General features: G+C 40.1%; 2 protein-coding genes across 2 annotated transcripts; both read left to right on the plus strand.

The window, feature by feature from the left end:
- The first annotated feature begins 123 nt into the window (after nt 1-123).
- cops2 (COP9 signalosome subunit 2) lies at nt 124-7,030 on the plus strand. The gene is made up of 13 exons (XM_072671112.1): nt 124-204; nt 1,686-1,799; nt 1,884-1,961; nt 2,105-2,230; nt 2,356-2,445; nt 2,735-2,812; nt 2,905-3,079; nt 3,667-3,845; nt 3,937-3,989; nt 4,307-4,404; nt 4,494-4,576; nt 5,944-6,002; nt 6,125-7,030. The coding sequence occupies exons 1-13, from the start codon at nt 151-153 to the stop codon at nt 6,267-6,269; spliced, it is 1,332 nt and encodes a 443-aa protein (XP_072527213.1). The 5' UTR covers nt 124-150; the 3' UTR covers nt 6,270-7,030.
- Nucleotides 7,031-7,583: 553 nt separating this feature from the next.
- cep152 (centrosomal protein 152) lies at nt 7,584-21,043 on the plus strand. The gene is made up of 29 exons (XM_072673692.1): nt 7,584-7,906; nt 8,226-8,348; nt 10,994-11,100; nt 11,184-11,250; nt 11,336-11,635; nt 11,857-12,019; nt 12,154-12,294; nt 12,559-12,698; nt 12,866-13,066; nt 13,418-13,565; nt 14,144-14,235; nt 14,307-14,470; nt 14,586-14,790; nt 14,895-15,002; nt 15,117-15,247; nt 15,378-15,506; nt 15,637-15,772; nt 16,043-16,228; nt 16,404-16,676; nt 16,885-17,016; nt 17,106-17,470; nt 17,612-17,810; nt 18,028-18,103; nt 18,184-18,351; nt 18,888-18,975; nt 19,072-19,154; nt 19,260-19,416; nt 19,550-19,656; nt 20,045-21,043. The coding sequence occupies exons 2-29, from the start codon at nt 8,256-8,258 to the stop codon at nt 20,896-20,898; spliced, it is 5,013 nt and encodes a 1,670-aa protein (XP_072529793.1). The 5' UTR covers nt 7,584-7,906; nt 8,226-8,255; the 3' UTR covers nt 20,899-21,043.
- Nucleotides 21,044-22,229: the final 1,186 nt, after the last annotated feature.

The following is a 22,229-nucleotide window of genomic DNA, read 5'->3' on the forward strand; positions in this document are numbered from 1 at the left end:
CCTTCTCAGACCGCCGCCTGTGTGGCTGTGAGAGGCGGCGCACGGCTGATCTGGGACCAGTGTTAACGGGCCGCCGACTGCAGCTCTCAGCGTGATTATTTTGAGCCGCGGAGGACGCTGGGAGTGTTTCGGCCCTGTTCCCCGGTCAAAATGTCTGACATGGAGGATGATTTCATGTGCGACGATGAAGAAGATTATGACCTGGTAAAACAGAAGCGATTGACTAGCTTCACATGCATGCGCTGCACCATAGTTCAGTGTACTGATATGTCTGGATTTGAGGGTTGTGAGCACTTTAATCTCACTGAAATGTTCACTGCTCCTCCGATGTGCCTAGGCTGCTAGCAGGTATCCAGGTTAGCTAACCAGCCTTAGCGATGAAACTACTGCAGAGAGTGGAGTTAGCTTAGCTGGCTAATGTTTGTTAACCGTCTTGCAGGGTGGCTTGTGTGTTGTTGGACTCCTTATTAATCAAACTCAAGATGAATTATCTCAGTGTTGTAATTCGCATCACTTTTGACCTCGTCTTCCCTGGCTAAAACAACTCACAGTCAGGTTAACAGAGCTAGCTTTGCAGTTTTGCTCTCTTTGTCAGGCTGCTTGCTTACTGGCCGCTTTCACAGTGTTAAAAAGCCCTGCTAGTAAGTCCACCAGCTGAGCATCTGACCGACTTAGCCTTATAGCTAGCCTTATAGCTAGCCTTATAGCTAGCTAGCTATACAGCTGCTGTTGTTGGCTAGCTGTCAGTGACTTACTTTCAGGCATACTCACAAAGGTCTGAACTGACCCAGCATTAGCTGTTGACGGTGGCCTCATCTCTGGCTAATGTTGGAGGACTAGCTACAGGCAACGCATCAGATCAGTGTTACCTGTTTATTTTAAAGGGTCATCTTACACATTGATTTAATCTGCTGTGTAATAATTATATCCAAGTGTTGTGAAGTTTCTTCTATATTTAATATCGGTTTGCTTTAACATGGGGTACTTTAGTCTTGGAGTACAGTGCTTCTGTGTTTTGACTGTCCTGTGAATCACTTCCACCAAAGTTATGGAAGTGCACCTGAAACCATGTATTAAGCCATGGCATATTCAGATCCTGTCCTGGAAGACCAGACCAGCGCCCAGCGGTTTTCCCTCCCAAGGCACTTGCAGTTCATCTCGTTTACTCGTTACTCGTCTGTTAGTTGCGAGTAGTAGTAGGTGTGATTGAACTTGATGTGCTGGATGGCGGTTCTCCAGAACCAGAACTGAATAACCTGCGTCTATATGCGCAGTGTCAATGACATTATTGGCAAAATGAGTGTCTCGTAAATCTTAATGAGGAGCCCTGAAACGAGGCACCTAGAAGAGTGGAGTGTGATCGATTCTGGGTCGCACAGCCAGGTCTGTGCTCTCTGCAAATATTTGACTGGAAATACTACAATCCTGTCTTCTCTTTAGACTCATTTGACTCACGTTTGAAAAGTTCACATATAAAATAGAGAGAGTTTGTGGTGCAACACATTCACTAGAATCATTCTGAAAGTTTTCTTCCAAGAAGTGACAATAGTAGAAAATTCTGTTAATGAATGAATGAATGGGGAGAGGGGACGGGGGGGTGCATGTGTCCATCTTGCACAGCATACAGTGTACTGTGTTGTAGATCAACAACTGAGATGTTCTTGTTTTGTTTGCTTCTATTTTAGGAATACTCGGAGGACAGTAACTCTGAGCCAAATGTCGACTTGGAGAATCAGTACTACAATTCCAAAGCCCTAAAAGAAGATGATCCGAAAGCAGCCTTGAGCAGCTTTCAGAAGGTATGGCGGCACTGCATTGTTTACTTGAGCTGTTTAAACCAGACTGTTAAAAAAAGTAGTAATGCATTGTTTTCTGCATTGTAGGTGCTGGAGCTTGAGGGAGAAAAAGGAGAATGGGGGTTCAAAGCGTTGAAACAGATGATTAAAATCAATTTCAAGCTGGTAAGCAACAGGCTTAATAATAATATATAATAAGAAAATATTTTAGAGCTTTTCTAAAAAGCTGGAGTCTGATTTTAGTTTCTTGTCAATAATTTTGAATTATATTCTAATCTGTATATTTTTATGTTTCCATTTTTGTTCAGACAAACTTTCCTGAAATGATGAACCGTTACAAACAGCTCTTAACATATATACGAAGTGCTGTCACGAGGAACTACTCGGAGAAATCCATTAACTCCATTCTAGATTACATTTCAACTTCCAAACAGGTAATGTTTCCACTGTCTGATTATTGTTAAAAATGAAACACCAGAGGTTCTTGGTCTTGGTATGTTTGTGACCGTCAACTTTTGTTTTTTCTCTCTATCTCTCTCTCTCTCTTCTCTATTCACAGATGGACTTGCTTCAGGAATTTTATGAGACTACTCTAGAGGCACTAAAAGATGCCAAAAACGACAGACTCTGGTTTAAAACCAATACTAAGGTTCTTATTCAATCGTATATTATTAATGTTCTTTATTACGTCGAACATGAACAGTGCAATTTTGTTGGATTTAGTACAATTGCAAAGACTTGGGGTCTCTGTTAGTTTATAGGCAGAGTTAATCTGACTAAACTTATTCTACTCATTCACTGTGTTCATGCTTTTAAGTATAGACGTAACTGAAAATGTCGCAACTGTAATGCTACTATAGTTAATATGTTAAACGCAATGCCTTTTCATTTACTTTGTGGCCTTATGCAACTAAAATGTGTTTCTTTGCTGAACCTAGTTGGGGAAGTTGTATCTGGAGAGAGAAGAGTACGGAAAACTTCAGAAAATTCTCAGGCAGTTGCACCAGTCATGTCAGGTAAAATAAATATCAGCACTAAGAGGATTTTTAATCTTTGGTTGAGATGTAATTTAATTGAAATTTTTCCGTTTCCAATTTTCTTTGGAAAGACGGATGATGGTGAAGATGACCTAAAAAAAGGTACACAGCTGTTAGAAATCTACGCTTTGGAAATCCAGATGTACACAGCACAGAAAAACAACAAGAAGCTGAAGGCTCTCTATGAGCAATCTTTGCACATCAAATCTGCAATTCCTCATCCCCTCATCATGGGAGTCATCAGAGGTATTTTTTTTTCCTCTGCTGATTCAGTGACCATTACATAGTAAGGTTTCAAAAGTATACTGGTTTTAAGTTTACCATGAAATGAAAATTGATTATCACACTGTGTACATTTGAGTTTAAATACAACTAAATAACTAACAATTTAATTAATTAATTAAGACAATTTAAATAAACATTAACTTAAACCGTTCAAAAGAGCTCCACTTCATGTGCAGCTTTCTTAATAATGTATTTTCAAAAGTGATACATTTTACATATACTTCCATTAATATATATTTTCATTTTGTTTTTTTAAAATAGCCAATACTTTGTTTAATCAAAAATGTGTGTTCATTCCTTTAAGAGTCAGTGTATAATATTTTTTCTTATTATTGTTAGAAGAAGAAAAAACAAGAGGGAGAATTGTGAAATACTGTATACTGTGCTAAAGTAACATTTTCTGAGCTGGTTATCATACCATGAAAATCTCATATCGTTGCAACCCTAAAACATAGCAATACAAACAAAAATGTAGATGCTCAGGTTGCCGTTCTCCACTACAAGTCGCCTAAGTGTTCTCATTGCCTTGTTTGTCTGATCTGTCCTAGAATGTGGTGGAAAAATGCACTTAAGGGAGGGAGAATTTGAGAAGGCGCACACGGACTTTTTTGAGGCATTCAAAAATTATGATGAATCTGGAAGCCCCAGACGAACCACTTGTTTAAAGTACTTGGTCCTGGCCAACATGCTGATGAAGTCAGGAATAAACCCATTTGATTCTCAAGAGGTAATACAAAATATAATTTGGTTGTTGTTTTGTGTTGGATTGTGGTTTGACTAACTGAATTGGTTCTTTTAAAATGTGATCCTATGGATAGGCAAAACCCTACAAAAATGATCCAGAAATTCTAGCAATGACGAACTTGGTAAGGTAAGGCAAAGACACATGCTATTAACTCTTTGTACTAAATAACACAACTCAAAGGCTGTAACTGTAACTATCTGTAAATAATTGTTGTAAATATCTGTTTCCCAAACCCAGATTAAGCCTGAGCCTAAAATCAAATGTACACTTTAATGGTGTAACACTATTGACATTGCATCTACAAGATTAGGCTTAATCTATGTCCTGGAAATTACCTAGAATTTTTATTCTGAATTAATTTTCTTATGATGTATTTGTTACAAACTTATACCTAACGTAATTGATGTATCTTTATGGTTTTTGTTTTTACTGTTTGTTAATAGTGCCTACCAGAATAATGACATCACAGAGTTTGAGAAAATCTTGAAGACAAATCACAGTAACATAATGGACGATCCCTTCATCAGGGAACATATTGAGGGTAAGTCTGACCTGCATATGTTCTAAATGGAACAAATATTGTCTGTAAGGCTGCTTTTGTGACTGAAATGACATTTCTTTGTCTTTCAGAGCTGTTACGGAACATACGAACACAAGTGCTCATCAAATTAATTAAGCCTTACACTAGAATACACATACCCTTCATTTCAAAGGTAAAGTGTTTACTCTATTAGTCTTATATAAAAATCTTCAGACCCTTTCACTTTTCAAATTTTATTATGTTGATAGTCTTCCCCATCAATCTGCACTCTGAATTTTCATCATAAGTATTCAGACCCTTTGCTATGATGCTTGAAATTCTCCCAAATCTTTTTTTAATTATGCATATCCGAGCCATGATGAGGAAAGGACTGCCTGTAGAGCTTAGAGACAAGATTGTGTTGAGGCACAGGTGTGGGAGAGGCTATAAAAACAAATCTGCTAAAAGTTCCCAGGAGCACAGTGGCCTCCAAATCTTATATATATATATATATATATATATATATATATATATATATATATATATATATATATATATTCTTATACTCTAAGTAATCGGGAGAGAAGTGTCTTTGAGAGGGAGAGAGAGAGGACCGAGAACCCAGTGGACACTCTGGCTGAGCCCCTGTGTGCAGATGGGTTAAACTTCTAGGGGTTCAGCCACTTGCAGCACTCCACCAATCTGGGCTTTATGGCAGGGTGGCCAGACAGAAACCTCTCCTCAGTAAAAGACACATGTCTAGATTTTGCAAAAAGCCCCTAAAGGACTCTCAGAATGTGAAAAACAAGATTCTCTGGTCTAATAAAAGCAAGATTGAACTTTTTGGTTGTCTGAAGGAAACCAGGCACTGCTCATCTCCTGCCCAATGTCATCCCTACAGTGAAGCATGGTGGTGGCAGAATCATGCTTTGGGGTTTTTTTTCAGCAGCTAGGACAGGGAAACTGGTTAGGGTTAATGAAAAGCTGATGGGAGAAAAGTAGACTGGGTTCACCTTTCAACAAGACAATGACCCTAAACACACAGCCAAGATAACACAGGAGGCTTTGTAGGTTTAGGGCCAACTATGTGAATGTCCTTGAGTGGCCCAACTGGCGCCCTGACTTGAACCCAATCAAACATCTTTGAAGAGACCTGAAAATTGCTGTCCACTGACAGTCTCTGTCCAACCCTACAGAGCTTGAGAGAATCTGCAGACAAGGAAGGCCAAAAAAATCATCAAATCCAGGTGTACAAACCTTATGACATTTTACCCAGGAAGACTGGAGGCTGTAATTGCTTCAACTAAGTACTAAGAAAAGGGTCTCAATTCTTATGTCAATGCAATATTTATTTATTCATTTTATTAATCCTTTTCTATTCATTTGCAAAAACGTCATTATGGGGTATTGAGTGCAGATTGAAGGGGGAGAAACTATATATATTCTATTTATTTTAGCACAAGGACAGAACATTAAGTGGAAATGTTGATTGTTTTTATTTGATTTATTTAGTTTTTTTGCTGTCTGACTTTTGTCTTTATGTTAACTGTATGTTTGCAGGAGCTGAACATCGATGTTGCGGATGTGGAAAGCTTGCTTGTGCAGTGTATACTAGACAAGTAAGTTGTTATGACGGTTACATAAAGGCTTGGCAGTGTTGTGCTATTTGTAGAGATTTGTCTGCCTAGTATATGCTTAGTTTTATTCTAACTATCACATTTTGTTCCATCCACTGTTTCAGCACAATCAATGGCAGAATTGACCAGGTTAACCAGCTGTTGGAGCTTGATCACCAGAAGAGAGGCGGTGCTCGATATAATGCTCTAGACAAATGGACCAATCAGCTGAATTCTCTTAACCAGGCCATTGTCAGTAAATTGGCTTGATTGGCCACTCAAGATCTCCAAACAGTATGTTCACACGACAGCCAGACGGGTCTGAGGGCTGTCAGTGACACAAACTCCTTTCAGGTCCTGTACCCCCTGATCACTGATTGACATGAAGTGTGCGCTTAAACTGGCTAGTTTGTGTTATACAGCTGCAGATACTTAAGCCCCAACAGCTTTAAACATCCTGAACAAAACAGAAATGCCCAAAGGAAATCTGCTCTTCTGAATCTTCTGAAGTCCACTGTAACAATGTTCTTTAGACTGTGGTGGAGTCATCTTGGGAAGTGGAGAAACATTATTTTAATCCCATGTATTGACATTTGGTTATGACAAACATTTTGAAAGGTACACGTTTTACCTTTTTTTTTTTTTTTGGAGGTGTGAGGATACTCTGTAATAAACTGAAAATGTTTATCTGTTGAACACTGTCACAGCCAGCATGTTTTATTTGTTTTGCTGAGAGATCCACTTTTTGAGTTTTAGATAGATGCACAGCAGCGCCTGTGAATAAAGTACTGTCATCACTAGACTTCCTCTAGTTTTCACCAGTGCGAAACAGTACAAGGGTGAGTTTCCAAAACACTGAACCTCCTAGATGGTTGAGAGAAAGTGTGAGAATGCATTCAGGTAATTCAGTTAAATTGATCTACAGTGCTTTTGGTAACCTCACCCCCTGATCAGATAAGTTATGCTATGTAAGCTCTATTGTTTCATATTTGAACAACAAAATAAAAGATGCATTTGTTGCTTCAAGGAAATTGGATATTTTTTTTATGTTTTGTGTGAAAGCATGACCATTGCATTTTGATGGCATTAATGACCTGTTAACCTGCACTAATACAGAAAACTATACAATATAAGACGACTCGGAACGAACGGAGCCAGAGACGTTATGAGGACTTTTATGGAGCACCCGAAAGGGCGTAAGGGGGGAAATTAGTTTTTCTATAATGGGGGAAAAGACGGCAATATATATATATATATATATATATATATATATATATATATATATATATATATATATATATATATATATATATATATATATATTCTGAGTGATTCAGAGAAAAAAAAATCTCGCATGAAGGAGTTTGTCGTTTTTAGATTTTTTTTTCTCGTCATGCCTTTCGATGGCTCTGTAATGTGTGTGTTATTAAATTGTTTTGTTTTTTTCTCTTAAAATATTGTTGTAAGAAACATTAAATAAAAGTTCAATGGAGCGCCGCTGATACGTAATCACGCGGTTGACCAATCAAGCAAGCTGGATTTTTGCCGCTGTCTAGAGCGCCATGTTTCAACTGCTGACGGAAGCTGTTTAGCTGCTAATCTGACCAGTTAGCCGAAAGCTTCTCACTGCAAGCATCTAGCTAGTACCACCTTTGATGGAGCCAAGTATTGTAATCGTAACATTCGTTTACATGTAGCCAGCGAACAGAAACTCAACTTTCAAAATGATAAAACCTTTTAAATCTTATCTAGGAAACAACGTTAGCTCAGTTAGTCACTTCGCGCGTAGCTAGTGTGCGATTCGTGATTGGTGCTTTCACGTTGATCGCTCGCTGCCTCTGGATAAACTGCATCTCCGACCGATGAAATCAGTCTAGGGCTGTGTGGACATTTTTCTTATACTAGATGTAAGTACCAGCTCCGTGTGTTTCGCGTCTGTTGTTCGTCTCCAGCTAACCGAGCTGTCTTGTGTATTGTTGGTAACTTGGTGACAGAGCGGCTTGTTGACTTGTGTGGCTAACGCTAGCTAGCTAACACTGCTCTCTACTCACACACAACCGGTTCATTATCCATCTGATCAACATCAGCTACTGCTCTGACCGCGTTATTAGAAAACGAGCCAACGCTTAGGAAGCTAGCTACAACAGTTTAAGAGACGATGGACTTGTCCTGAGCTGACAGCAACTCGGTCAACGTGTTTATCTAATAAATGCCGTTGTCTCCCAGTTTGTTTATGTGCTAGCTAGCCCTCCAGCCATGTCCATCGATTTCGACAGTGCTGCCTTACAAACGCAGCACGAAGAGGAAGAGGAGGAATACGATCAAGAAGATTATGCCCGGGAGCAAGAGGTAATTGACCCTTTCTGCAGTAAGAGCATGTTGCTTGGAGATTTAACAAACACTGGAAATGTGACTGATAGAAGAAGTCCAGTTGACACGCCCATTCAAAGGAGGGCGGCGCGGCACGAGAAGCTGTTGTAGTCAAAGTCCTTATATGATTTATAATAAATAGCTCATTTATAACCTCTCTGGCCCGCTGCAGCTTTAGAAACTGGCCTGTGTGTGAATAACATACAGAATACAGTTCAGTTTCACATTTGCTGTGGTTTTTATTTTTTTGTCTGTCAGTAGCTACATTTTCATAAGTGGGCCAAAGCAGGCTGTGAAAGCTGAAAGTGTCGGTATTATGCAGATAAAATAAAATAAGATGAACACAAAGAAAGCTACGAGAAATGCTGTGGAAACTTGTTATTTAGGATAAAAAAATAATTAAAATTAAATGACTTTTGCAATATAACGAAACACAAACCAATGCACCAACATGTATGAACTTTATATTGAGCTTTATATTCAGTTTCTTAAATAGTGCTGCACTAAATCAGTTCAGCTCTGACTAGTTCAGCACTCTTTGTAAGGAAATGTGCAGCTGTTCAGAGTGCGTTAAGTACTGATGGTATTCACAATATCCTTAGAAAAGTGTAATGTTATTTATCACAATAACAATACAATATTGTCATATTACCCAGATCTAGCTTAATAGTTTTTTTTTTTTTAGACAACTTATTCAATCACATTTAGTAATTGATTTCATTGCTTATTTAGTTCTGGTGGAAAATAATTGTCGTAGTTTACAGTGCAGTCATAACCTATGAGTAGAGTAAGGCAATATCGTAAAAAAAAAAAATATATATATATTACAATATTTAAAGACGATTTTCATTTTGATATCAGAATACACGTAATCAATGACTAAATACATCAGTATCAACAGATTCTTAAAAACTATTCAAATACTCTCCTGATTTTTTATTTTTTTTATTAGATCAAACGTAAAGGTCTGTGTGATGCAAATAAAGCTTTTTAAAAACAATCATCTGCTATCCTAATTAATAAATTCACTTGTAAAGTGAACAGTAAGATGTTCTCCTCTTTACCTCTAATGACTCAACAATGACTAAATTTTCTGTTACTATCAGTCTTGTCACCAACTTGGAGTGCAAGTTGTCCATTTCTTTAGACTACATAAGCTGTTTTAAAGGTGCACATATTTGTCACTGTACAGTGTATACAGCGAAATGTGTCCTCCGCATTTAACCCATCTGGTAGTGAACACACACACACACACATATATGTGTTAGGGGCAGTGAGTACACACACACACACCCAGAGCGGTGGGCAGCCAACTCCAGCGCCCGGGGAGCAGAGAGGGTAAAGGGCCTTGCTCAAGGGCCCAACAGTGGCAGCTTGCCGAGCCCGGGAATCGAACCCACAACCCTGTTATCGATATTCCGGCGCTCTAACCGCTGAGCCACCACTGCCCATAATGTACAGTTATGTACTGTACATTAGGTGTAAAAGGTGTTTACAAGAGCACCAGGCATTCTCTTGTCAGAGTGCTTTAATAACCCTGCCAGACAAAGACAGTAGGTGGGGAAACCCTTGAGGTGTTTGTGTTTAAAGAGCAGATACTTCCAATCACATGCATACAGTCTCTGACTCACTCTTAAGCTATCTGTTGCATGGAGAAACAGGGTCATTATTGGTTGGAGTGAGGAGTTGTCAGGTGTGTCTGCTGAGGCTGTTCCAGCATGTGCTTCTGCGCCCTACATAACCTACTTTCTAGTGGCTCTGTGGATTTAGCCTAAATGGAGTAAGCGAAGAGACAAAGGAGGTTCAAAAGAGAATTTGTTTTTGGATGATGCAGTGGACCGTTCTCCTGATGTTTTAAAGACTGGAAGGAAGTGATCTAGCAGCACCTTTGAAGAGGCTATATACTGAGCCAGTTTTGTATTTTGTCTTTCCCTACTGGAGTGTAGGAATGTTTCTGCTCCAGTTCACCAAAATGTATGGTTGGGTGCTGACAATAGGCAGACTGCAGACCAGGACAAAGCAGAAAGCAAAGACAGAATAACTGATTCTTTCTCCTGCCGTGCTCACGCCTGCTTAATCATATGACTCATACGGATAAACTCCAGCAAGTCTGCAGCATGTGCTTCAGTCCCTGAAGCTTGCTGTGACGGCAGGGTCTCTGTGCTTAGCCTAAATGCGGGAGCGGGAAAGTGTTTTTATGTGTGAGGGGACTGTGGAAGACGTCCGGTTCATTCGGCACTCTTTATGGAGAGTGAGTCTATCTGGTTTGGCTTGTTTCTCCCCTCTGTTAGAAAAGCCTGTTGTATTTAGACTGTTATATGATGAGTGATCAGGTTTAAGGGACCCTGTGACTTCTTGTTTCCTGTTTCTTTTCTTATTCTGAATTTACTTAGATTATATATTTTTCTATACATCAAGTTAACATTCCTGTAAATACTTCTTTATTGCCATTATTTATAAGCAGAATATCTGGTGTAAATACAGACCTGTTTTTGTGGTGTGATTAACTGATATGGTTTTCTTCCTTCGGTCAGCGGTTGCTATGGTTTCCTTACTTAACTTTTCTGCAATGTAGTTATTTAATGCCTAATTTTAAGAAACTCTGAATAACATGTCTCATCCAGCTGCATAAGCTCCTGACTGACCTTCCAGATGATATGCTGGAGGATAGTCGAGACTGCTCCTCACCTGAGCTGGACTACTCCACCTGCAGTCACCAAGGAGAAAACAGGTACACTCCCAATACTGTCCTGATTTGTCCTTGTTTTACAGTAATTTATGACCCTTTGTAGTAATTAATTTTTAATGTGTTAGATCACAGCATGCTTGGAATGGAGGTCCTGAATGGTCTGATCAGCCAAGACCACCTTCTGCTGCTGAGGTGAGTTAGTAAGTCCTGGTGTCCCAATTACTGTAATTATCTCTTTTGAAGAATATCAGGGATTACTGATCTGTCTAATCATCAGGGTTACACCTATGAGAGCACAGCTTCACAGCCAAACAGCCATGCAGATCATCACCGGGGTAGGACCGAACATTTACCCCCAGTATGGGACCCGCATCAGGGCCATAATTATCAGCATGAGTCTGGAGACTATGTCTACTCCTCTGTGGAATCGGCAGAGTCCAACAGCATCAGTAACCTATCTAATGAGGATGGGTATGAGCAGGAAGCTTACCCACACACAGGTTTTCACCATGGAGTGGAGGCTAAGGTAGATGGCCAAGGCTACGGGAAACATGCAAATGTCAGAAACCGTTTTCAGGTAAGAACTTTTTAACCCTTATAAGGCATATTATGCAATTATTAATCTTAAGACTTATTATTCAGTAACTGTTATAGGTTTTTTTTTTAGTAACTACTATGATATTGAAATGCATACTATGGAACACACATTTGATTTGTATCTGAGTGGTTTAAAGCTCACAGTTAAATTAAACTTACAAATGATCTTACAATTTTTCCTTTCCCATGTGATTTTGACAGGTGTTTGATAATGGGATAACTGAGGGAAAACCTGTTGACTGTTACAAAGCCACCTTCCGTCCACATAATCCAGCAAACCAGCCAAAGATGTTCAACGCTAAGCCATCCTCACAAAATGATCACTTTGACCAGCTTCAGAGAGACTTTCTCGATTCATCACCAAGTGAGTCAGATGGAGAACTGCAAGCACAAAATTACATCTCAGAGAAATTACATTACACATTACATTTTCAGAGAAATGTAAAACTCTCGACGGTGATAAATGAAATAGAAATGCAAAATTTCTTGTCATTTTAGGTACTGTTGATGCACAGGAGTATGCTCAGTTGAAGATTTTAAACAAAGCTCAATCTAGGCAGATTGAGGACCTGGAGCAGAAACTGGAGGATAGCAGACGTAAAATGAGATATTTGGAGCATCAGTTTGCCATCATAAAAGGTGATCTACCTTGAGTTCTGCAAGTGTTTGGCTCCCTAAGGGTTTAACTGTGGAATTGAGTATAGTTGTATTGGTGATGGTTCATCTGCCTCGTCTGTCAGCAGAAAGTCACACCTAACCTTTGTGATACTCCTCCCTCCTTCCACCCCCATGATTATCATTTGCTAAGATAAAATAATAGATGTTTAATAACCTCTATTCATGCCCCAGAACGTTGAGTAGTTCTTTTTTTTTTTTTTTTTTTTTTTTTTTTTTTTTGTCTAGATGAAAAAGAAGGACTGGGAATATCACTGAAGGAGTCAAGTCATCTGATAGAGGAAGCAAAAGAGAGGGAATCACAGCTACAAAACAAAGTCATGTCTCTGGAGCGGCAGATCCAGATCCTTACTGAGCGAGAACAGGAGGTAAAAGTACATTCATTAATCATTTATTGCAGACACTAATCATACTGAGCATCCAGTAGTAACTACATGAAGCAATTCCGTGTGTGTGTGTGTGTGTGTGTGTGTGTGTGTGTGTGTGTGTGTGTGTGTGTGTGTGTGTGTGTGTGTGTGTGTGTGTGTGTGTGTAGAACATGAGAAAGCAGCACGCTGCAGATGCAGCAGTAGATAGCATGCAGCAGCAGATGATCGAACTGGGTCGCTCCGACACACTGACACGAGCACGGGAGCAGCATGACAGAGACCTAGCTGTTATGAAGGAACAGCATGAGGCTCGAATACTTGCCCTTCAGCAAAAACTGGACTCACGCACTCAGAACCTGGAAGAGCAGGTTAGCACACCCATGAATCTTTCTCTTTCCTTTACTCTTGTGTAGCCTGAATATGTTAACCAAATATAGCAGGGATTGATAGATTGTTTGGCTGTTCAAGCTGAAACTATACTCACATTTTATTCATTTTACCTGACAGGCCTGGCCTAAGTTTCACCAAAATAAAAATATATGCATTGACCATGTTGCAAGAGACTAATCTTATATAGAGTTATGTGATTTTCAAATGCATGCTGTAAGTGTCAGCATCTAAAAAGAGTCTAAATGCAAAGTTGTTTCAGTAGAGGGAACTGCAAACCATTGTGTACAGTTCTGAAATCTAAGGTGTGTGTGTGTCTGTGTGCCCGGCAGGTGCAGGCAGCTCAGAGGCTGCGGGAGCAGGTGAGGCAGCTGGAGAGACAGAGGGAGGAGGAGCAGGTGGACAGAGCTACAGTCATCAATGCCCTCACACAGCGTTTGGAGGAGAGCCAGAAGCAGTGTGCCAAGCTGCTCCAGACTGGTGTGTGTGCGTTTATTTGTGTGTGTTTCTGTGGTCACCGCATGGGTCAGCAGCCCTTTTTGCTGCACAAATGTTAGTGCAGTTGAATCACTTGAGCAAAATTTAAATTTCAGGCTTGAGTGACTTGGCAATTGTCCTAGTGTGAAATGTAGCTCAAAGGTCATTTTTGTGCCATATGTCATGGATTTAAAAATTGTTTTCTCATGATGTCTGTATGGGGCTACAGAGGACAGGATTAGGTCCTGGGGTAATTCTCCATTTGAGGTGGATTTATATTTCCAGACGAATCAGCCATGTTTGTTATCTACTGACAATTTTACTCGTGCCATGATTCAGGTCTGTGGTGTTGGACAGATGTTATGCATTGGATATAGTTTTTCTTTATATTCAGTCCTGCATTTAGTCTCAATCTCGCACATCTGAGAGTTACTTGTCCTACTGTAATTTTATTGCTGTTATAGATATATGATGAACTACATACCCCCTGATAAACTAATCTGAATTGGCCTTCTCAGGATAGAGTATGTTGTCTTGAAGAGAATATATGCATTATTAATTTGTGTGTCCTTTCTTTTTAGGGTCTGTGCAAGAGATGAGTCAGATTCAGATAAAACTACAGCAGGCACAATCTAGCCGCAATATCAGTGAGAACATGAATAAAACATTGCAGGTAAGTAAACCAATCCTTCATTTAACATGACTGACAAAACCCCATTCAATATAAATCTCCTTTTTCCACAGGAAGAGTTACATGAGTTGAAAGAGCAGATCACCCTGTATGAGTCTGCAGTTAAGCTTGGAGCAGTTTCTTTTGATTCCAACACAGACTGGGAAAACCAGCTATCTGAGTCGTATATAGATCTGGGTATCAAGAAAGTTCACTGGAAAAATGCCAGGAATCAAAGGTAATATGTTTTAAGTGTGTAGTTATCTTAGTGAACTGTAATTTAAGGAGATTTAATGATTTTGCTTTGAGGCCTTCTGTTCCTGTCTGCAGCAATCATACCTCCTCTGTTTTAGCACGCCTGTACAATCAGAATCGAGTCAACCTAAGGAGGACTTGGTGAAGGAGCTCAAGACTGAGCTGCAGCGGTGTCTAGCACAGCTGAAAACCAAGAGGCAGCGGATCTCCCAGTTACAGGAGGAGCTGCAGACCTCCCGTAACCGTGCAGAGCATCTGCAGACCCAGCTAGATGGAGCAGAGATGAGGGCTAAAGACTCTATGGTGTGCTTTAGATAACAATAGTCTTATATTATTTTTATTTTAAGTTACTGCCCAGAAAGTTGTAAACCAGGGGCCTAGTGGTGAAGGTTGTTTTTCTTTTGTAGGTGAGGGAAAGCACCCTAGAAAAACGTTTGGAACCGTCCAATGTGGTATCTCAAACAGACCTCATGAAATTAGAAGAGGACCGACAGAACCTACAGAAGAGAGTAGAGGTGTGTGTGCACGCGCGTGACGCTACCTTTTTTGTTCTTGATCTTTACCCAAAACTTGGAAACCAACAGTGTTGGAGTCTAGATATGTGTAGTAATGTAGTGTTGAAATGGCAGGCCCTTGAAGCCCTGAATAAGGAGCTGAAGCAGAGTGAGGAGAAGGTCAAAGCAGCTAATTCTGAGCTTTGCACCAAGATGAGAGAGATGATTCAAGAGCTGGACCAGGAGAAACAGGAGGCTGCAGAGCGGTGAGGGGTCCTTTTGATGAGCGAGAACACAAGCATCTTAATTTTTTAATAATGTTTTTAGCAATCACAATTTATTGCTGATTTGTTATTAAGTCATTGCTTATTGAAGAATTTGTGTGGGTGTGCTAAGGCATGAGCGGGTCCAGCAGCAGTTCAGAGATGATGTGGTACAGCATGTTCGTGCAGAACTTACTCAGCAGCACATGACCAACATGGAAAAGCTCACCGCCCAACATCAAGAGCACATTCAGCAGCTAGAGTAACCAGTTTATTACATTTTTTCTGAAGATTTTCTACTTGTTAATTGTTGCAATTACTACAATTACAATTTGTTGGTCTTCTAATAGTTTGCGTTATGTAAATGCACTCTCTTGTGCACCATCTCTTAGGTCTAAATTGGCTGACCTCAGTCAAGAGGTTCTTGCAGTGCAGGAATGTTACATTTCTGTTTGCAAGGAGAAAGACAAACTTGAGGAAACCCTTCAGAGCAAGACTGAAGATGAGAAGAGACTAAAAGAGAGTGAAGTATGACATTTTATACAGTTCTATAAAAACCGATCACATTATTTGTGTTAATTGTATCCTTTCCAAATTGAAAATGTAAAATTTCTCCTAAAAATAATTACTCCTAAACATTTACTATAGTGTAAATTATTTATCCAAATTTTTTGTAACTGAGTGTCCTGCTATCCCTTTCTGCTGCTACACTGTGAATTTCCCCACTGCGGGACTAATAAAGGATTATCTTATCTTATCTTATCTTACTAAAATTTAATATATATTGTTTTTTTGTAGATAAAAACAAGAGAGGAGACTGAGATGGCTTTGGAGAGATTGAAGGTGAAATTGGTCTCTCAGCACCAGGAAGTTGTTGTCCAGCTTAAAGCTCAGTGGGAAAAAGAGAAAGAGACAGAGATCCAGCTACAGATCACTAAGCAACTAGCCTCAGCCAAGCAGAGCTGGCAGCAAGGGCAGGAAGACGTCAGTAGTAGATCTTCTTTTATGGAACTAGACAGTTTCTATCAAATATGGCTTTGCAGAGTTTAAAAAGCGGTTTGATGGTGCAGCAAGTTAGTGGCTGCACATTTTCCTTTTTAAGTATATTTTTTTCATTTCTGTGTTTGTGCTTGAGTATGTACATTATCTTCACTCACAGCTGGAGAAGAACTGGGCGCTTAGACTGGAGGAAGCCGTGAAGGAGAGTCAAAAAGCCCAAACTGCAGACACCCAGGAGAACTTCTCTCAGACAGACAGCCTAGATTCATCAGCTCAGTTCTTCTCCCTGGAGCAACTGGAGGCCAGGCTCAGTGCCCAGAGAGCAGCACTGGAACGAGACGCAGACACCAATCTGTCCAGAATGGTGGAGGATGCATTGAGACGGAGAGAGAAAGAACTTAAACAGAAACATGTGCAGGACATGACATTACAGGTCTGTTTGACACTAGGGAATTTTATACTGGATATTGTGTAATAGTTTAGTCTCCTGATGTTTGCCTGATCTGGTAAAATCACTATACTGTACTGCTGAGAGTCATGTTGTGCAAGATCGATAATGTAGGCCTTGTGTTTTTTTTTTTTTGTTTTTTTTTTATTGATTGATTGATTGATTGATTGATTGATTAATTTGCTTATTTTAGGTTGAAGGTGCTGTGTCCAGGGCTCATGCTCGCTGGCTCAAAGACCTTACATCCTACCCAGAGTACAAAGCCAGCCTGCAGACGGAGAAAGAGAAATGGGAGGTGCTGCAAGAGCAAAACATTCAAGAGCAGGTACAAAGTTAATTTGGGGATGTGAATTTCTACTATTCTTAGTATTGCACTACATGCATGCTAAAGCTCCCTATATCCCAATGTTCCAGGTGTCTTCAGCAATGCAAAATGTGGAAGGCAAATGGCAGGAGAAACTCAGTGAAAAATGCAAGGATCTTGAGAACTATGTGAGCAGGAACCAAGAGCTTCAGGAGCAGGTGTACTCTCTGAACACACAGCTAGAACGTTCCAGTGAGGAGCACACTGCCCTCCTGAAGGCTGAGCTTTCTGCAGCCAGAGCCATGTGGAACAGGGACAAACAGCAGGAAATCTCATGCCTGAAGGCCAAGCTCCAGGCTCAGTTGGAGAAAAACCTAGAGCAGGCTCAGAAAGAGGCCCTCCAACAAGGCCAGGCAAACCTCCAGGTGGCCCTAAGGAACAAGCAAGAGGAGTGGAAGAATCAGCAAGACATCAGGTAAAGATCTAAGAGAATTATGAACACTAAATAAGACCTGGTACTTTTATTATGTAAGCACCCATTTGAGAACATATTCCTTGTACTGTACAATAAAGAATAAATTCATAAATTAAAAAAAAAATGCAATCTTTATTTGAGGTTACGGGAAGAGCAGCAGCGAGTGAAAGAAGAAGTTCTTGCTGAGTTAAAGGAGGCGCTGAAGGAGATTGAGGACCTGAGGGGAGATGTGTCTGAGGCACAAGGCGGCAGGGAACACAGTGTGAGAGCCAGGCTGAATGACATCTGTAGAGATACGTTGTCCAAAGTATTGGCCCACAGTAAGCAGGAATGGGAAAAGGTTAGTGACTTCACCTGTCAGGCCTGGGGCAAATGCATGGATCAAAAAATAAACAAATAATAATTAATATATATATATATATATATATATATATATATATATATATATATATATATATATATATATATATATATATATATATATATATATATATATATATTAGTGGATATATATTTTGAACATTAAGTTGATTTAATTTTGTTTCTTTGTGCTCTAGAGCAGTGAGGAAAAGTTGAGACGTGCACTGAAGGACACTCAAGAGCAACATGAAAAGGAAATCCAACAGATACGTAGTATGTGTAATATTATTATTCTTTTTTTTTTAAATGAGTGTTTTGCTGTGGAATGCTAAGCTGCATATTCTGTTCTACAGGCACTCTTGCCCTGTCAAAAGAACATCTATGTAGTAGGAAGACCTGTTCTGAGACGGCGGCCAAGCTTCAGAAGAAAAGTCAAGAACTTCAGAGGCATCTGGAGAAAGCGTGCCGCCAGCTCCAGCACACTGTTCGACAGCACAAGAGCGCTCTACACAAGCTGAAGGGTACCTAATGCTCTGCTACAAGCTTGCCATTTATTATATGGCATACATATCTGGACACCCCTCCTAATGATTAACTTCAGATGTTTTAGCCACACCCAGTGCTAAAGTGTACAGAATCAAGCACATACTAGACTATTATATGCATCAAACTTCATGGAAACTTCATGGTGAATACTATTTCCTCTTTCAACATGACTGCAGCCCCCTGTAGCACAAAGTGAGGTGTATAAGATGTTTTTTTTGGGTTTGGTGGGGAGGAACTCCAGTGTCCTGCACAGTGCCTGACCTCAGAAAATGATCTTGGGTGCACTCCACATCTTGTGCAAAGCTTTTGCAGAAGAGTAAAGGTTGTGACAAATGAGGGACCAGCTTGATGTAAAATGGCCATGGTTTTAGAATGGAATGTTTAACAATCTCTCATAGGTGTGATTATCAGGTGTCTATATACTTTTGTCCATATAATATCTTAATCACACTCTCCTGAATCGATAATGTGCTGTATTTGTTACATGATGTTCTCTCTGGTGTCATTTCAGAGGAGCATGAAGAAGCCTTATGCAAGGAGAAAGAAACTCATACAAAAGCACTTGAGGAGATCAAACTATCTGCATGCAAAGAACCATGGTTTGTACTTTTGAAGGCAAATGTTCTTGGCATCATAAAACCTACAAATCTTTGTGTGAAAGTGAGAATTTTTGTGATTTTTATCTTTTGTTCTAGCGGTTCAGACAGTCACCAGAATCTACAAGCTGGCCTTGAGGAAATGAAGGACCAATATATGAAAGCTGTGCATAAAATCAGAGGTCTGTATTTTTCTCTAACTCTTCTTAAGCGAGATTTCCTGTACTGCTAGACTGCAATCCGTGCTGGCATATGTGGTTCTACTTGGTTGCTGCTATGTTATGTAGGTGACATGCTGCGATACCTGCAAGAGAGCAAAGAGAGGGCAGCTGAACTGATCAGAGCAGAAGTCCTGAGAGAGAGGCAGGACACGGCCCGGAGGATGCGAAGGTACTACCTCACCTGCTTGCAGGAGCTGCTGGAGGAGGGGGGGCAAACCACTGGGTAAGTTTGATTGAACACTTCTGTTGCATTTGATGGTCCAGCCCTACTTGTGATGTTTAATTATATATTTTTGTTTTTTATTTATTTATTTATTTATTTATCATTCCTTTTATTGTGTTTCCTTAAACCCCAGAGCGGAGAAGAAAATCCTCAATGCTGCCAGTAGACTGGCTGCTATGGCAAAAGTGTTAGAGACGCCTGTAGCCAAAAAGAAGCTTCAACGAAATCTGAATGGTCAAGGTATTGTCATTTTTCTTGATGATGATTATGTATAACAGTTGCTTTAGTATTGGTTATTTATTTATTTATTTTTATGTAATTCATATATATCGCTCAGCGACTATTTAGATGACAGGGTTGTGATTTCGATACCTGGGGCTCGGCAAGGTGCCACTGTTGGGACCTTGAGCAAGGCTCTTCACCCTCTCTGCTCGTGTGTGTGTGTGTGTGTGTGTGTGTGTGTGTGTGTGTGTGTGTGTGTGTGTGTGTGTGTGTGTGTGTGTGTGTGTGTGTGTGTGTGTGTGACTCATGTACACTGTACTGCTACACCCTTACTAAATGGACAAATAACCTACAGGCACTGAAGCTGTACAGATGTGTCTCTTACTATTTCACAATTCTATTTCAGAACCATCATTAAATGCTGTGACATCTGTGAAGGACCATGCTGCCAAAGTGTCAGGCGGAGCTCAGAGCCAAAGCCTTTCTGTCATAGCCGAGTCCCGTGAAGACTGCAAGAATGAACAAATCCATCACATTCGTTCCCTCACTGAGACTGACCATACGACACCAACAGTTAGGCAGAGAGGAATCAGTCCTGCAGGCCCTCAACTGGACCCTCACATGTCTTTGAGGGCAAATGGTGCTAAAGCACCTGTACATGTTACCCCAGTGTCTGTACATTCTCATAAATCCAAACCCCTTGATGATGTTGGATCATTCATCATACATAATAGTGATGCAAACAGGGCTAATGTTACATGCAGGAAGCAGAGCAGAGAGATGTTCCTGATGGGGACAGAATCAGGAAAAGCCAGCGATCATTTCACCCCTCATGCAGCTGTTGAGCCTTTCCTGATCGAAGAGGCGCCAGTAAGAGACGATAGCCAGAGTGACTGGAGTTTATCCAGTAATGGCTCCACCTTTACCAACAACGTTCATCTGACCTCCTCCTACTCAAGCAAAAATGCACAGCCAGTGAGGCCATTCTCACTGAAGAACCCCTCGCTAGACGATCTGGACTTTGGAAGCTGTATAGGTGATAACTCTGATGTAACTGTTTACAAAGAGATTGTTAAAAAGCCACCATGTCTGAAATCCCAGCAGTGTGCAGGCCTTAAAACAACCAAGAGCAGGGAGCCAATCCCAGGCTCTGAGGGAGAGAAGATCCATAAACTATGTCCCAAGAGCTTGTTCTCAGAATTAAAAATCTATCAGCAGGACAGCGGGTTTGACAGCCCTTTGTCCGTGATTCAGAAATGAAATGTCAGCTTGTGTCTGGTCAGCTGTGTTTCATCATTGTGCTTTGACTGAATATTTAAACGTATTTATGTTTTGTATGTTTGTATTTTTACAATACTTGTTTTAAACTTGTTTTTACTGCTGTGGGACTGTTATAATTAAAGTTTTCTACGCTAATGACATTTTTGAGTGTCATGAAATGTCTGAACACGTAAATGCTGTGATCAGAAACACTGACTGAAAAAGTGACTTGGAGAAAGGTTTCTCAGTTCTGAGCTAAGGTTTAAAAGACTGGTGTGAAAGTAAAACTTCTGACTTTTTGTACTAAAAAAACTACAGTACTCAAACTAGTCAGCGGTAGACATTAAAATATCCGTCTGAGAGTATTTAATATGAATGGAAACCTGTTCGGAATAGTTTAACATTTCAATCTCTCAATTATACAGCACACAGTGATGTAGTCCACCCTGCTGTAAACACATAAGCAAATCTAATCACCGGTGCAGTCACACTGCTGCTGCTCACATTTCTAACACTAACATGCTGTAAACACGTAAACATGCAAAACCTAAGAAACACAGAACCGTTAACCATTAAATGAATGGGAGGAACCTCAGGTTACACACGAAAGTGAAGGCTTCTGAGTGCTGATTTTTACATTTCTAATTCTGACGTGTGTTTACGTGTCCTTGAACCCTGAACCTGCAGAGTAGAGTAATGCCTCCTCTTTAGCTTATTTCAGCAGTATAGCTACACCAGCATTATTGATCACGTTCCAGATGTCGCAGATAATGTCCTACTGCTCTAATCCAGGCCGGTAGCTTTAGAAATGTCAGTTTGGTTAGAAACAGACACGTTTTAGGCATGTTTAAGTTTTTATAACGTGTGTTTAGACCCGAAAAGCAAACCCAGTGTGAATTCAGACCCTGCAGAGACCTGAATGAAAGTGAAAACAGGGGCTTCAGGTGAAAATGGCCATCACCATGCTAATAGCATTATTAGCTAACGAAGAATTAATGCTGGTTATTTGACTTGGCTTGTGGACAGGAATCAACTTGAGATCATTTAAATGATTTATTTAAAATAATAAATAATTGTTTTAATACATAAAATAACAAAAAATCTGCCTTGGTATTTTTTCTCGAATATAGATGTTTTAATCTCAGACGTTTGGATTTCTTTTTCCTTTTAATATTTTTCGGTCCTCCCTTATTCATAGACCGCAATTGTGCGAGAACACCGGCACTCTCTGGTCCTGATCATGTTGTTGATCATGTTGGTCTTCAATGTGCTGCAGAGTTTGTGCTTAAAAAAGCCCAATTACGGAGCTTCAACCCTGAAGCGGGGGCAGA

This window comes from Salminus brasiliensis, chromosome 2, assembly GCF_030463535.1.
Source record: "Salminus brasiliensis chromosome 2, fSalBra1.hap2, whole genome shotgun sequence".
Lineage (NCBI taxonomy): Eukaryota > Metazoa > Chordata > Actinopteri > Characiformes > Bryconidae > Salminus > Salminus brasiliensis.